General features: G+C 40.7%; 1 protein-coding gene across 6 annotated transcripts in view; it reads right to left on the reverse strand.

Moving 5' to 3' along the window:
* The window catches only part of PATJ (PATJ crumbs cell polarity complex component), a 425,559-nt gene that overhangs the window by 53,438 nt on the left and 354,994 nt on the right, over positions 1 to 17,127 (reverse strand). For all 6 annotated transcript variants that reach the window (XM_055235148.2, XM_055235146.2, XM_063613334.1 and 3 more), the window contains 3 exons: positions 5,760 to 5,843; positions 3,448 to 3,641; positions 695 to 842 (listed from right to left, as the gene is read on the reverse strand). In XM_055235148.2, coding sequence (XP_055091123.1) covers positions 695 to 842; positions 3,448 to 3,641; positions 5,760 to 5,843 — 426 coding nt within the window. The remainder of the gene's footprint in view (positions 1 to 694; positions 843 to 3,447; positions 3,642 to 5,759; positions 5,844 to 17,127) is intronic.

The raw sequence follows: 17,127 nt of genomic DNA on the forward strand, positions 1-17,127 counted from the left end.
TTCTGAAATATCTTAACAGAGCCTCTCCTTGCAGCCACGAATTATAAAAGGGTAATGAAAACAACAGGCATAGCCCTAGAGAGAGGAGGATGAATTCTGTGGCTCCTGGAAGGCCCATCTCATGAAACGGATTTAGAGAACAGTGATGGATACTTAGAATTTTCTTTTTTTTTTGAGACGGAGTCTTGCTCTGTCGCCCAGGCTGGAGTGCAGTGGTGCAATCTCGGCTCACTGCAAGCTCCGCCTCCCGGGTTCACGCCATTCTCCTGCCTCAGCCTCTCCGAGTAGCTGGGACTACAGGCGCCCGCCACCAAGCCCGGCTAATTTTTTGTATTTTTAGTAGAGACGGGGTTTCACCGTGGTCTCGATCTCCTGACCTTGTGATCCGCCCGCCTCGGCCTCCCAAAGTGCTGGGATTACAAGCGTGAGCCACCGCGCCCGGCCTAGAATTTTCACAAGTATGAAAAACTTGCTTGTGAAATCCCAAAGCAGGTTCCCTTTCATTCTGTTAGTCAATGTAACAGAACTTTCTTTTAAACCTATTCCTGCTCATTTAAAATAATCAGAGATTAAATCTCTAGTAAAAACTAGAGTTAGCATAAAATCCAACCCATTTTATAATCAAGCTAGACTGGAACAGTTCCCACTGGACTTCAGTTGTGCCAGCTGGGTAAAAAGCAGCCTAGCAACTCACCTTGAGGATGGTGGCCACTGTCTCCTGTGAAGCATTTCTCATGTCCTCCCCATTCACAGATAAGATCTGATCTCCCTGAATCAATCTCCCATCCAGGTCTGCGGCTCCGCCTTTCACGATGTCAGAAATAAACACTCCGCTTCCATTTCTGTTAATACCATACAGCAGTGCAGTATTGGCACAACCTAATATTTCCATGCATAATACGTGTGTGTGTGTGTGTGACAGGATACACACACAGATGCTCCTTTCTTCTTCCAGTTTTGTTTTCTTTTTGTTTCTTTCATACCTTGGTAATTTGCCTTTATCAGCACTTGGTGCTTCCTCATTTTTTTTTTTTTTTTTTTTTTTTGAGACGGAGTCTTTCTCTGTTGCCCAGGCTGGAGTGCAGTGGTGCGATCTCGGCTCACTGCAAGCTCCGCCTCCCAGGTTCACGCCATTCTCCTGCCTCAGCCTCCCGAGTAGCTGGGACTACAGGCGCCGCTATCACGCCCCGCTAATTTTTTGTATTTTTAGTAGAGATCGGGTTTCACCGTGTTAGCCAGGATGGTCTCGATCTCCTGACCTCATGATCCGCCCGCCTCGGCCTCCCAAAGTGCTGAGATTACAGGCTTGAGCCACCGCGCCCGGCCCCTCATTTTTTAAATGGCTACATATTATTCTATGATGTTTCATAATTTCACTTACCAGTAGCTTACTGATGGACATACAGGTTATTTCCATTCTTTAACTATTGCAAACAATGAGCAATGAATACCTGTAAGTATATCTTTAAGATAAAGTCCTGGTGATGGAATTGTTAGTCAAGAAAATAGTGACTTTTGAGAACTATACATCTCATCCTTTACAATGCAAGTTTTTGTGCTAAGGAATGTAAATGTTCCTTACAAACTCAACCTGAAATACTGACATTCACTAAAAGCAAAAAACATTGCTGTAAATGAAACTGCACCAGGTATACGTATGTGTCAAAACAAGAAAGCAAACTTCAACACTGGCTCTGTCAGTTGCGCTGCACCCAGATGTGCACTGATTTTTGTTTAGAAATGTACGAGATTCAGCATTTTTTGTTTGGTAATGCATTTTCAGAGTGATGGTTTTATGGTGCTGAAGTAAAAAAAAAAAATGAGATTATGACAGCACAATACTTGGCCCAAAATCAGTACTCAAAAATTGTAGCTAATATTTTTATTTTAATAACAGCTTGGCCTGCTGGACAGACACTAGGCTAGTCACCAGAGGTCTGTGAGGGCATATAACATAACATGCATAAAACCAACTTGATTTCTTCCTTAACAAGATGGTTCATACACTTTAAGGCCATATTAGGATATTACCTGGAAATCCTATAGCCCTGTTGGGATAAATGCATACTAGATACCTAAAAGCCAGCAAACCATGGAAGCTAGGCTTTGTTTCAAGCTATTACTTACCTTTCCAATTCACTGCAAGAGAAACTTAGTAATATGATCCTGGAACAAATTACTGTTCAGCAGTATAGACTTCATTTTTCTTTAGTTAAAAAACTTTTTTAGAGACAAGTCTTGCTATGTTGCCAGACTGATCTTGAACTCCTCACCTCAAGTGATCCTCCCACCTCAGCCTCCCAAAGTGTTGGGATTACAGACGTGAGCCACTATGCCTGGCCTAGGCAACATATATTTCTTTTTATTTATTTATTTATTTTTGAGATGGAGTTTCGCTTTTGTTGCCCAGGTTGGAATGCAATGGTGTGATCTCGGCTCACTGCAACCTCCGCCTCCCAGGTTCAAGCAATTCTCCTGCCTCAGCCTCCCAAGTAGCTGGGATTACAGGCGCCTGCCACTATGCCTGGCTAATTTTCTGTATTTTTTAGTAGAGATGAGGTTTCACCATATTGGTCAGGCTGGTCTTGAACTCCTGACCTCAGGCGATCCACCCGCCTCGGCCTCCCAAAGTGCTGGGACTACAGGCATGAGCCACCGTGTCTGGCAGCAACATATATTTCAAAAGAGCAGCCTGGCCACTAGGATCTATCTACCTACATTTTTGGTGCAAACTATTACTTTGGGGACATCTTTCTTTTTTTCCTTTTCTTTTTTTTTTTTTTAATTTACAGATGGGGTCTTGTTATGTTTCCCAAGAGGCTCAAGTGCAGTGGCTATTCACAGGCATGATCATAGCACACTATAGCCTTGAACTCCTGGCCTCAAGTGATCTTCCCACATAGCTGAGACAACAGGTACATGCCACTGTGCCCAGCAGGACATTTTTCTTAATAGAAAACTACTATCATGAATAATTATGTTTATCTCTTAACTATGTCTACTCAACTAGTTTCAACATAGCATGAAATTAACAGTATGACACAAAGCAATGTTCCATGTTAATTTCCATGTCGAAGCAATGTTCTTGACCCAACATTGGATAAATCTCATTCTTGATACTAGCTATTTCTTGGGTATGGTTGCTTTAATCAACCTCTGCAAAACTCCGATCTTAGTAATTCCAAGTGAAAGAACCTTGCTAGTTGTTCTTACTCTGTACAGAAATATATCAGTCTGGGCTGATTGGGCTTGGAGTTCTATCTTGATATGACAATTTTTTTGGTAAGACCTTGCTCAGAAATATGACCCATGTTGTCACATTTTCATAAATATCTTAGTTTTAGAAATCCCATCACTACTTTACATTAGGCTTTCTCTTTCAGTGTTCACAGGCATCAGAGCTCTGGATGAAAAAGGCAGACCCCAACTCCCACAGCACGACTTTACCGTTTCCCAACGATGCTCAGGCCCAGGCCCCGGCCAGCTTTCTTCTGCAGATCCACAGGGAAAATCTCCAAGTTCTCCTCATCCCGGTAGTGTGCCTCATCTCTATACACCACCAGCCGCACCTTCTGGGGGGTCTGCCTCAGGGCTGTGATGGCTTCTTCGTGGCTGGAGTTCCTCAGGTCAACCCCATTAACCTGGAACAATGGGCATCCTGAGCTGGGCTGCTGATGGCAGAGGCCTCTGCCTGCTCTGTCTGCTGAATCTCCTTGATCTAACCAGTAAAGAATCTCTAGAAATTTCCAGCCAATCTCAAAGCAAACAGGTAGTGACCATGAGCAGTACGAGCTACTCTGAATATAAAGGAAGTGGCCCTTAAAATATCCTACCCAACATGTGCACAGAGGGTGGATACATGATAATGCAATTTTACATAGCTATAAACTTTACTGTGAAATCAATGAAAGAGACAGGAGAGTGTGCACGCAGGGAATTAATTAGCTCATTTAATTGTACTCAGCCACAACCAGAACCAGTCCAATGTGAAGTAGAAAGCCGTTGAGAAAGGAAACATGTTCCCTGACCAAATTGAGAGCTGTATTTCTTAGCTAAACAAGTGTCAGACTCTTATGAACTAGACCTTGTCTGAGGTAAGAGAGGAGCCTGTACTGGCCATCTTTAATGAGAAGTATAGGCCATCCATTTAGAATAGATAATATAATGCTGCCAGTTGCCAGGAAACTGTTAACTTGATTTTTGAAAAATTCTCCTCCCACTTAAAACAAATTTGCTTTATTCATGTTAAACTTTACTGGGTGTTTGCTTGTACTTGAATATACTTTATAGAAGACAGCAGCTACAGAGGGTCTACCTAATACAAACAAATAGTTAAAAAAAAATCCTTATTGAGGTATAATTGATATAAAATAAACTGCACAAACTTAAAGTGTACAGTTTGATAGGTTTTGCCAGATGGGTACTTATACCTGTGAAGCCATCACCACATTCAAGATAATGAACATGTTAGATTTAGTTTCAAGTGACCATTATAACTTGTGGACTTAGAAATCATATTAGTATCAAGGCATATGTGTATCAAGGCATATGTGCCATTTTAAATATTTAATCTATTCATCTTAAAAAGCCAATTATGATAACATCAATTGATTTGAAAATCTAGGGAGGGAAAAACAAAGAAACCCCAAACTCCTGACCACTAAAACACCATGTTGTATGCTAAGGCAGTCAAGCCAATTCCCAGAGAGGTCTTGCTTATTTTTCTAACCTCATACACTTGTACCTTAATGAATGTACTGGGAATATGTCTTAATCCAATGATGAAACACAGTAAAGGCCTGCAGAGAAATCCTGTAACTTGGGCTGAATTTTATTTGCAATCAGCCTGGCCTCTCCTTTAACCCCTTCTCACCTATGTTTCCTGCCCTTAATTATATCTCTGGTTTCATCTTGGGAGGCAGAAATGAACCACCAAAGGGAAAAATAAAATTCTATGATGTCATTTGTAATGTGCTACATTAAAGTTGCAACGCAAAAACGCACATGCTCACCATAAAATGCCAACTATTCAATTAAGTTCATCCAATGAAAAAAAAAAAAACATTGCCTAAAGGTTTCACACCATCGAGAAAGCTCTTTAGTTCCACCTACCAGAACGCCTGGCATCGCCTTCTCTCAATGTCAGCCATTCCATAGTGCAGACATTGCCTGCTTTGGTACTTTTTAAAAGGTTTTAACAACTTTGCTAAATGAGAGTCAATTTGAAAAAGTTAAGCATTTCAATTTTTAATAAGCATCATGGGGGAAGATTTTACATTTTCATCAGCTTGAAAACATTGGTGGCAAGGCATGAACTTCCATTTGGCATAAAGATTTATTAAGATTAAGAAAATATGATTTAAGCTGCCACAAAATCTTTAAAATATCAGGTATATATGTGTATGTGCATGTATCTATATGTATGTGTTTTTAGGAGGAATTTAGTAGGGTATAATGGAGAGGCAAAAAATTTGCAATATTATATAGTCTCATTTGATATTAAAATAATAGACCCGTAAGTTCTATTTTTCCTTTTAGTTAAAAAAAGTTTTCATAGACAAATGTAGATTGATAACCTGTCATGATTCTAAACCACCGTACAAAGTACACTGAGGAAAAAAAGAATATGCTAAGTATTTTGTTAAACGGGAGAGGAATCAGTGAAGATATAGTTGAGTAGAAAGACAACTTTGTGGATCGAGACCAGCAAAGGAACCACATTTACTGATTGATATAAAATGAAATTCAAAACCATATACCTCTAATATCTGGTCACCAGCCCAAAGTCTTCCATCTCTGGCTGCTGCCCCTTCTTCATAGACTTCATGGATAACTATAGCATTCTATAAAAAATAAAATCTTACTCATTTTCAACAACCACAAATGCTTCCTTAAGCAAACAACCAATAGGCAGCAACCCATAATTTTCTGTTTGTTAATAATGTTATATTTTATCTGACATAAAGATAAACAATATACACAGTTATGATATATTCAGAGGTATAATTAAATTTTCCTAAGATTATTATTTCATTCCTTTAAAACTGGCTCTGCCTAATATTTCATGTTAAACTTCTTCCATGTGTTTTACTGTTAACCCTGTACATTGCTGCTGTGTATGAACTTGAGGTGAACTATGTGTCATTCTTATTTACATTTTATAGTGTATTTTGAAACATGGTTTCAGGTATTTATTGGTATTCTAGGATTTGGCATAGATGTGTGGCCTGATGAAGGGGGTTTTGCCAGGCCTTTTTACTTGGGCAATGAAAGAAAAGAACTTAGTGGAATGAATAGGTCCTGGAGGAGAAGAAAATGGGAGTAGGGGAAACAGCATTCATGGACTTCAGTGTAAAACAGCCGTGGGTTCAAATCCGGACTCTGCCTTCTTGTAATCTTGGGCAATTAACTCCTCTGAACTCAGCAATCTGAGCCATAAAATTAGGACAACAATATTTACTGTAGGTAAGCTTTGGCTGGGAAAAGTGTTTCATGGTTAATGAATTAAAAAATAATTTGTATGTCTTCAGATTCATAACCTTAAAAATTATTTTATCATCATAAAAATGACACGTACCCACGTATAGGATTCAAGTAATACTACTACAGGTTGTTGCAAAGCTCAAAAATAGACTGCTTGCCACCCAGACCCAGTCCCATCAATCACCACTCACAGTTTCCAAGGATCTCTCCAGACAATTCACATTTATGCACCCAAATATTTATATATTTTGATGAGAGACTATTCTAAAAATATTAAATTGAGCTTGCCCACCCTCATCCCCCTTCTGTTGAGCAAGTGGTCAAGCTTTGAAATTCTTCGCTTTGGGGATTTTTGTGGAGCTGAAAACTGAAGTAACCAGAAGGCATTGGCTCTTTCTGTTTTTAATAGAACCAAAGAGTGCTGAATGGATTATGATAGGTGTCTTAGAGGGCTGCTGAGAGAGGGACACAAATTTTTTTTTTTTTTTTTTGAGATGGACTCTCACTTTGTCGCCCAGGCTGGAGTGCAGTGGTGCGATCTCGGCTCACTGCAAGCTCCGCCTCCTGGGTTCACGCCATTCTCCTGCCTCAGCCTCCCGAGTAGCTGGGACTACAGGCACCCGCCAACACGCCCGGCTAATTTTTTGTATTTTTAGTAGAGACGGGGTTTCACCGTGTTAGCCAGGATGGTCTCAATCTCCTGACCTTGTGATCCGCCTGCCTCGCCTCCCAGAGTGCTGGGATTACAGGTGTGAGCCACTGAGCCCAGCCGAGAGGGACACAGCTTTTGAGTGGAGATTAGAAACAGACGTCTATGGGTCCCACAGTGGGGATTTGAGTCCTGCAGTGCCCAGGGTCCTCCTATTCCTTGCCCCCAGTGCACACACACAGGTTTTAAGACCCTGCTGGCAATGGTCAAGGGCTGACATCCTTGACACCTGTCAGAGCCTACAGGCTGACACCTATAGGACCCCAGGCATGAAAGAAGTCAAGCAGCAGGACTTCTGGACTTGAGAGATCTTATAGGCTTGGCCAAGAATAGGCTTGATGATGAGCAGGCAGTGCTGATGGCAATGACCACATCAACGTCTGGGTGTTTGGTTGGTACCCTTTGGAGTTAACGAGCCACCAAAATGGCTGAGGTTGAATTTCACCTTAGTCCAGAAATATGGAGCCTCAGAATTAAGTTCATATGAAGTAAAGAAATGAATATTTCTTGCAAAAATGTGACAAGATAGACAAAATACACACACCTACACACACACACACCCATACCAAACCTTGTTTGTTTGCTTTTTAATTAAAAAATTTTTTTTGAGATTGCATCTCCCTTTGTGGCCCAAACTAGAGTGCAGTGGCTCAATCATAGCTCACTGCAGCCTCGACCTCCTGGGCTCAGGTGATTCTCCTGCTTCAGTCTCCCAAGTAGCTGGGACTATATGTGTGCACAACCATGGCTGGACAATTTTTTTTTTTTAAGTAGAGATGGGGGTCTCACTATGTTGCCCATGCTGGTCTCAACCTCCTGGGCTCAAGCAATCCTCCCGCCTTGGCCTCCCAAAGTGCTGGAATTACAGGTATGAGCCGCTGTGCCCAGCCATATATATATATATATATATATATTTTTTTTTTTTTTTAAGAGGAGTCTCACTATGTTGCCCAGAACTCCTGGGCTCAAGCGATCCTCCTGCCTCATCCTGGGAGCTGGGACTACAGGCATGTCCCGTAGCACCAGGCTTACTTTCTATTAAAAACAAAATAACAACAGAAAAACAAAAAAAGGGCTTCTATACAAATTCCACAATAGAGAAGCAACAAAAGAAAACAAGAGGTCTATAACTAGATAACCCATCTGGATTCCAAATACTTTTACAATACTAAATACCGTACTTTCATTTTATCGCTATACAGTTCTGAAAACATTCTTTATTATAGCAATTAGAGAGGCAGCCCCCAAAAGCCAGGAAAAGTTTCTGGATCCAGGCAGTTTACATTTCAGATTCTGTACCAGGAATACATTTTAGACCATTCTTTGTTTTAACTCTGACTTATGAAATTTCCAGACCCAGGGAGTGTTTACACTGCCAAGAGTTTGTTTCTCTGAACTGTTTCAGGGGAATGATTTGGAGGAAACTTGAGGGGTCAGTGGCTTGTGGTGATCCCTGCGACACTAATGAGATCCTACCAAAGGTCATTTGTATTAAGGTAGTATGAGGAGAAACTAATGCAGACTCCTGGTAGCACCCTGTAATGATACTGGTTTTCAAAGTTTGGTGCCCAAATATCCTATTTTCACTGGATTGAGAGAGTCACACACTACACTTGGACTATGCATGGCTTTTACAGAATTTGATTTTCAGCAAAAACTCCTTTGATCTTGGAACATTACAAAAGGCAAATAGAAAATTTCTGTTCACTCATACTCAAAAGAAAGAAAAGACCCCCTTGGAATTTTTATTCCATAAAAGTGGTCTGAATTCAAAATCTTTAGATACTTTCTGGCGCTCAATGAACTATCCTACATAAAGGATGCCAGTGACCCTAAAGGAATAATATGTTAATAGTTTCAAATGCTGAACTCGCTGCAAATGATCCATTTTTAGTTCATAAGTCTTTCTGTATTTAAAATTCTCCATTTATTTCTTTCTTTTTGCTTGACTGCTACTGTAATTCCTCTTAAAGTTATTGGTGAAGGCTGGGCATAGTGGCTCACGCCTATAATCCCAGCATTTTGGGAGGCCGAGTTGGGTGGATCACTTGAGGTGGGTGGATCACCTGAGGTCGGGAGTTCGGGACCAGCCTGGCCAACATGGTGAAACCCCGTCTCTACTAAAAATACAAAAATTAGCCAGGTGTGGTGGCCCATGCCTGTAATCCCAGCTACTCGGGAGGCTGAGACAGGAGAAACACTTGAACGCGGGAGGCAGAGGCTGCAGTGAGCTGAGATCACACCACACTCCAGCCTGGGCAAGACAGAATGAGACTCTGCCTCAAAAAATAAAAAAATAAAAAATAAAGTTATCAGTGACGATACCAGAAAATATGAGACACTGTGACCTGTCAATAGAAAAGGGCCACATTTCTTTTTTTGTTTGTTTGTTTTGTGTTTAATTCAGCTAGTGTATTTAGGGGAAAAAAAGGCCATGTTTCTTACTGTGTGCCCCTGTAGTCTATGAAGCTGTGGTTCTGGATAGTTACATTAACTGGGGGTGAGAGGTGGAAGGTGGGGACCAAGAGCTAAATTAGAAATGTGGACTTGTGAATTCAAAAGAAAACCTGATTTATGTTTTAAAACATGCAATTCAGAGAGTGGAACAGGAGAGTAAAAAAGATGCTGGGTTGGGATATTTTATGCATCTACTTTGTGAATAGATGAAATAATAGGTCATTAATGAAAGACTGACCTTTATTGCTTTAAATTAAAAATTTGGTGTTGATTATGCATATGACGCTTATCTCATCATTGGATATCCTCCTAAATTTTAATGCTCTTGAATTATTCAAGCAAAACTGCAGCTCTGAGTGCCTTCTCCCCTACCCGCCCTCCCTTCCTATCTCTGCATATGTAAATAACATTCCAAAACCCAAGACCTCAGTGACTCCAGCCTACAAATACCGGTGATTTCTAAAACTCATCTATTCCAAAAGCAGTCCATTAATCAACCCACTCTGCAGGTGGCTCGCTGGCTCACTCTGAAGACAGGCTATAACAGGCAAAGGATTATGAGCTAGGCTTCTGGAATCAGACTTCTTTGGTCTAAATCTTGGCCCTGCTACTGTTGGCCGCGGGACTTGGGGGAAGACTGTTAACCTCTCCAGGGCTCCACTTTTTAGATGGTTTTAACAGTATTGTCTACCAATAAGGCATTATGTACAGTGCGAGCACACAGTAAGGAAGTGATAGACTGTGTTTTTTTTTTTTTTTTTTTTTTGTGTGTGTGTGTGTGTGTGTTGAGACAGAGTCTTACTCTTTTGCCCAGGCTGGAGTGCAATGGTGCGATCTTGGCTAACTGCAACCTCCACCTCCCAGATTTAAGTGATTCTTCTGCCTTGGCCTCCCGTGTAGCTGGGACTACAGGCACGTGTCACCATACCCGGCTAATTTTTGTATTTTTAGTAGAGATGAGGTTTCACCATGGTGGCCAAGCTGGTCTCGAACTCCTGGCCTCAAGTGATCCACCCGCCTCGGCCTCCCAAAGTGCTGGGATTACAGGCATGAGCCACTGCACCCGGCCAGGTAATATTTTTAATAGCACCTGTCCATTCTTATTTATTTTACATCTATGTGCCATAGATGCTACACACTTCCCATTTGTCCCATTTAATCCTCATAACAACTCATCAAATTCAGTGTCATTAGTTCCACTTACAGCTGAGGAAACGAAAGCTCATAAGGGTTCAGACTTGACTAGGTCTCTGCAGCTTCTAATTAGGAGAGATGAAATTCCATCTCAGGATTGTTTAACACCAAAGCCTGTGCTCCCACCACGATAGCAAGCTTCTCATCTGTTTTGAATATTTGATTTTGTACTTGTACAAAAGCTAGCTTGGGATTTTCCATATGGCATCAATTCTGTTGAAATATTGTCACCTCAACTCCCAGCAGAAACCTTGACGGTGTGAGCTGATTATTTTACAGAGAGTGAACAAAAAGATGACTTGTGGAAGCAGAAGTTGAAGCCTTTGACTTAATGAGGTGAGGCGATGATCTATAGATCTCACTAGCTAGTGCTGGCACATGGTTAGGGGTTTGCACTACAGAAAGCATGATGCATAGGCCCCTCCCAGTCTCCAACAGAGTCCCTCTCATTTGTTATTCTTTTTTTTTTTTTTGAGACAGGGTATTGCTCTGTTGCCCAGGCTGGAGTGCAGTGGCATGATCTTGGCTCACAGCAAAGTGGGCCTCCTGGGCTCAAGCAATCCTCCCATCTCAGCTTCCCAAGTAGCTGGGACCAAGGCATGTGCCACCACACCTGGCTAATTGTGCTTTTTTGGTATTTTTTGTAGAGACAGGGTTTTGCCTTGTTGCCCAGGCTGGTCTTGAACTTCTGGGCTCAAGTGATCCTCTCACCTCAGCCTCCCAAAGTGTTGAGATTACAGGCGTGAGCCACCACTACGCCTGGCCCATTTGTTATTCTTATCTCTTTCCTTCCTTACCTTCAGCTTTTCAGTCCTATTTCTGTGCACCTATATTATTCACTTAATGATTTTTTTTCTAAGACAAATACAAAATATTAAAATACATACAAGTGATACATTGATGTTCAAAACAAAAAATTGTTCAGCCCAAGAAAAAAGATTAATTTCTATCAATTAATGGCACAGAACTGAGGATCATTTACAGATGATCAAGACTGACAAAGAGTCAAAAATGAATTTCCTCCTGGTAGTTGTGTGATTTTCACTGGGACAACAGAAATGTAAGTAAGATGACCTGTTTATTTACTGCTTCAGACAAGACCAGTGATTTCCTTTTGAATGTTTTATTTATTTATTTATTTATTTATTTGAGACAGGGTCTCACTTTGTTGTCCCGGCTGGAGTGCAGTGGTGCAATCTTAGCTTACTGCAGGTTTGACCTCCTGGGCTCAAGTGATCCTCTCACCTCAGCCTCCTGAGTAGTTAGCACTTCAGGCACATGTCACCATGCTCGGCTAATTTTTAAATATTTTGTAGAGACAGGGTCTTGCTATGTTGCCCAGGCTGGTCTCAAACTCCTAGGCTCAAGTGATCCTTCTGTCTCAGTCTACTAAAGTGGTGGGATTACAGGTGTAAGTCACTGTGCCCGGCCTGGATACTTTAAAATTATTCATTTGACTTGCCAGCTCAAGAGCCAGTGAAGAATTTAATCAGTGAGAGGGAGAATCTCCCAAATAGTGGTTTTCTCATAGCCAGAAGGGTCAGACAGGATTTGAGAGACATGGTAAGTCTTCTACTTAAAAACTTCTCCCTCAACAGTCTGTCTGAAAACTCCCTTTATTCCATAATCAAACATTTATAACATTAAAGAAAAAATGGACAACCAGGAAGAAGCAGCTGGCTAGCAAATTCATCATGTTGCTTAAGAAAATACTGTCTTTAGGCTGGGCACAGTGGCTCACGCCTGTAATCCCAGCACTTTGGGAGGCTGAGGCGGGCAGATGACCTGAGGTCAGGAGTTTGAGACCAGCCTGACCAACATGGTGAAATCCCGTCTCAACTAAAAGCACAAAAATTAGCTGGGTGTGATGGTGTGTGCCTGTAGTCCCAGCTACTCAGAGGCTGAGGCAGGAGAATCACTTGAACCCGGGAGGCAGAGTTTGCAGTGAGCCGAGACTGTGCCACTGCACTTTGCCTGAGTGACAGAGCAAGACTCTCTCAGAAAAAAAAAAAAAAAAAGGAAAGAAAGAAAAGAAACTACTGTCTTAATGTCTCCATTCCTAAGAGAGTATTTATTTTTAAACATGGATAATGTATGCACATGGTACCATACTCAAAATAGTATTCACTGATAAGTATCTCTCTAGTACTTGTTCCTCAGCCATCCAATTTCTCTATCTAGAAACAAACAGTATTAAGTTTTTTGTGTATTTTTGTAGAGATTTTCCATATATCTATATTTGAAATATAGGCTACCAAGTGCTTGAGGGTTATGCTTTCTTTTATCTGCTACCTCCTTTGTTTCATGAAATTCTACAAGTGCCACCTCTTCTATGACATCTTCCCCAACTTTCTCCCCTGATAAAGTTGATTGATCCTTCTTGTGAGTCACCACTACATAAGTTCATTAGTACCACTGAACTTATCACAGCATCATGAATGTCTGTTCAGGGCTCTATGTCTCGTGCCACCTCCCATTCTTGATGGAAGCCTTCAGGACAGAGGCTGCTTCCAACTCATCTTTGTATTCTGGTGCCAAGTCCAGAGTAGGCACTCAATAAATGTTCATTAAATGATTGTCAAGAAATTGGTTGGAGATAGATAAAGAGGTTACAATGACTCAGAAAAGGGAGGCTGGAAAAGTTAGTATGTCATAATCTTACTCCAATCAAAACCAATTGTATGGTTTGAATGTACCCTCCAAAATTCATGTTGAAATTTAATTGCCATTGTGACAGTATTAAGAGGTGAGACCTTTAAGGTGCGATTGGGTAATGAGGGCTCTGCCCTCAAGGATCGATTAATGCTGCTATCTTGGGAGTGAGTTCCTAATAAAAAGAGTTCAGCCCCCCTCCCTCTCTGCCTCATGTGCTCACTTGCCCTTCAACTTCTGTCACAGGATGATGCAGCATGAAGGCCCTCACTAGATGCTGGCTCCATGCTCTTAGACTTCCCAGCCTCCAGAACTGTGAACTAAACACAATTCTTTTTTTAATAAATTATCCAGTCTCAGATATTCTGTTACAGCAGCAGAAAATGGAGTAAGACACCAAGCTTCTGATGGTAAAATATTAGTGATACACAACCAAAATACCCATCACAAATGGATTTTAAATCCATTGAAGTTTCCAGAGGATTTACTTTAGCTCAAAGAGCAATTTAAGAGAGCCAAGTATGAGGGACTTAATTATCACTGAGCCCCACAAAAATCCCAAACTCCTCCAAGGGGATTTAAACTCTGAATTGTTGGAAAAGAATTTCACAATATGCAATAGTATATCCTTAGACAGAGTCAATGTCACCAGACACTTCAGCTAATCAATCACCATTTTTATTGTTCAAGCTGCCAACAGGTAGATAAAGTAACTCATAAACACACCAATCATTCAGCAAAAGGCAACCTTATTGTCACAATAGACTCATAACACTTAAGCCAGGTGTTAGAAAAATTAACTAAGGGTTTCCTGTGGGCTGAAGGATATCAATAAGTACCCTTTTTTGGGTGAACTATTTTAGTAGATGAGATTTTACAATTCTAGATATTTAGTTGATTGTTTTAACAAGCATTTTAGGACAAAACTTTGACAAAGAATCATATGTAGATACTATTATAAAGAACTATGAATATACGGCTTAATTACACTGCTTGCAGGCATGTTTTACTTAATTTGATCACTCTGGAATTAAACTCAATCTTTGCCATACTCATAAAAGTCCCTACCTGCACTCCCTACACATACAAAAAAAATCCTAAGGGACATTTTAACTACAGGAAAGTTTCACATTAAATCTCACACTGAGGTGAAAAACATATTTACCAGTGATCCAGAAAGAGTGTTATGTCTTATTACCCTGCACTAGGGGAAAAGTCCCTCCTAACAAGAAAAACCCATGAAGACCAAAAAAAAAAAAAAAAAGTTGGAGATATTGTATGTAATAAAATAGTCATATGTTTTCCTTTGAAAGAAACTATGGTTTGGATCTGTGGCCTTGGAGGAAGGATGTAGCTTTTAAACACCATTTAATAGTTTTCCCCTCTATGGCTGTCCCTTTTCAGAAATCATAAAGACAACCATGTCTTCTACACAGTAGGTGACTTTCTCAGCAGGAAAGCCGTAAACCAACGAGGGCTGATAATATGGCGGGCGTGGCAAAATCCTCAATCCAGTGCTGTGTAGATCAAAACTACATCCAAATCTACACTGAAAAACACATGGTTATGCATTAAGTTACTGATTTGTGATGTCTACTACAGTTATAGAGTTTAAAAAGAAAGGGTTAGCTTAAAACTTTTAAAGTATATTTCACTTTGAGCAAAGTTGATTTTATATATAAAATACATTTTTTATATATAAAATACATTTTTCATTTCATTACATATAAAATCAACTTGTATTTTTATATATATATTTGTCATTTATATATATAATATATATAAATAATAATATATAAATAATAAATAATAATATATATATTTTATATATAAAATCAACTTGTATTTATATATAAAAAAGGATTCAGTTAACAGAGTAGAATTAAAAAAAAGAAAAAAAAATTTGAATGTTTTAGAACACGATTCTTTTCCATCCTAAAGCCTTTGTGACCAAATGCTTTAAACATTTTTAAAAGCTTCCCTATTATATTCAACTAGAATGTGATTTTAAAAAAATGTGCAGTAGTCTGTGAAAGAAAAGACTCAGGACTGGGGGGTCAGAGGAGTTAAATTTTCTGACAGCTCTGCAGGTAACCAACTGGATCAATTTGTTCATGACACTAATATTACCAGTAAAGCACAGAGTTGAATGACTACATGACTTTTTTTTTTGAGACACAGTCTCACTCCGTTACCCAGACTGGAGTGCAATGGCGCAATCTTGGCTCTCTGAAACCTCCACCTCCTGGAGTTCAAGTGATTCTCATGTCTCAGCCTCCTGAGTAGCTGGGATTACAGGTGCACACCATCACACCCAGCTAATTTTTGTATTTTTAATAGAGATGGGGTTTTGCCATGTAGGCCAGGCTAGCCTCAAACTTCTTTTTTATTTTTTTTTTTTGAGACAGAGTCTCCCTCTGTCACCCAGGCTAGAGTGCAGTGGCGCAATCTTGGCTCACTGAAAGCTCCGCCTCCCAGGTTCACACCATTCTCCTGCCTCAGCCTCCAGAGTAGCTGGGACTACAGGCGCCCGCCACCATGCCCAGCTAATTTTTTGTATTTTTAGTAGAGACGGGGTTTCACTGTGTTAGCCAGGATGGTCTCGATCTCCTGACTTCGTGATCCACCCGCCTTGGCCTCCTAAAGTGCTGGGATTACAGGTGTGAGCCACCACGCCTGGCAGGGCTGGCCTCAAAGTTCTGACCTCTAGCGATCTGCCCGCCTCCGCCTCCCAAAGTGCTGGGATTACAGGGGTGAGCCACTGTGACTTGCCTGAACTACATGACTTCTAAAGTCATTCCAGTTCTAAAATTCTAGCCCTCTATGAGCCTAAATGTTGTGTAGAGTGAAACAGATAAAGTCGTTGTTTTATACAGATATTTAGGTCCTACCTAAGAATAAGAGCTCCTTCTAAATGGTAGGTCAGAAGAATCCTAACTCCCATAGGTTGAGCAAGATATGAAAGCTATGGAGGCTGGAGTCAGACTCTGTTTTAGTTACCTTTGGCCACAAAACTTAGTGGCTTAAAACAACTATTTATTTGTTTACAATTCTATGGGTTTGCAATTTGGGCTGGGCTCAGCTGTGCAGTTCTTCTGCTTTACATTATGTCGCTTGGGTTCTGAAGTGAGCTTGCTGTCAGGTTAACCCAGGCTGGTTGTGTCCTGGATGGCTTTACTGTCATGTCTGGGGCCTCAGCTGGAATGGCTGGGCCTCTCTCCCTCTACGTGGTCTCTCTACATGCTGTTTCATCCTCCAGGCCAGTCCAGACTTCTTCATAGGGTGGCAGTGTTTCAGGAGAGCAAGAGCTAAAATTGCAAGGCTTCTTGAGACCAAGGCTTAAAAGTCACACAATGCTACTTTTGTCACTATTGGTCAGATTGGATTCAAGAAATCTGGAAAGAGCTGCATAAAATTTATAGTCTTTTTTTTTTCCTTTTTTAAAAATTTGAGACAGCACATATAGCCAGTTTCAATGTACCACAGATTCTATCAAGGTTGCCAGAGGAATTTTCCAGCTTGCAAACAGTGGAAGGCAGCAACGTATGCTGGGAAGAGTACTGGCTATGGCCAGATAAACCTGTGTTCAGATTTTAGCTCTGCCACCTATCATAGATTTATGATACTTCCAT

This window comes from Symphalangus syndactylus, chromosome 19 (assembly GCF_028878055.3).
Source record: "Symphalangus syndactylus isolate Jambi chromosome 19, NHGRI_mSymSyn1-v2.1_pri, whole genome shotgun sequence".
NCBI lineage: Eukaryota > Metazoa > Chordata > Mammalia > Primates > Hylobatidae > Symphalangus > Symphalangus syndactylus.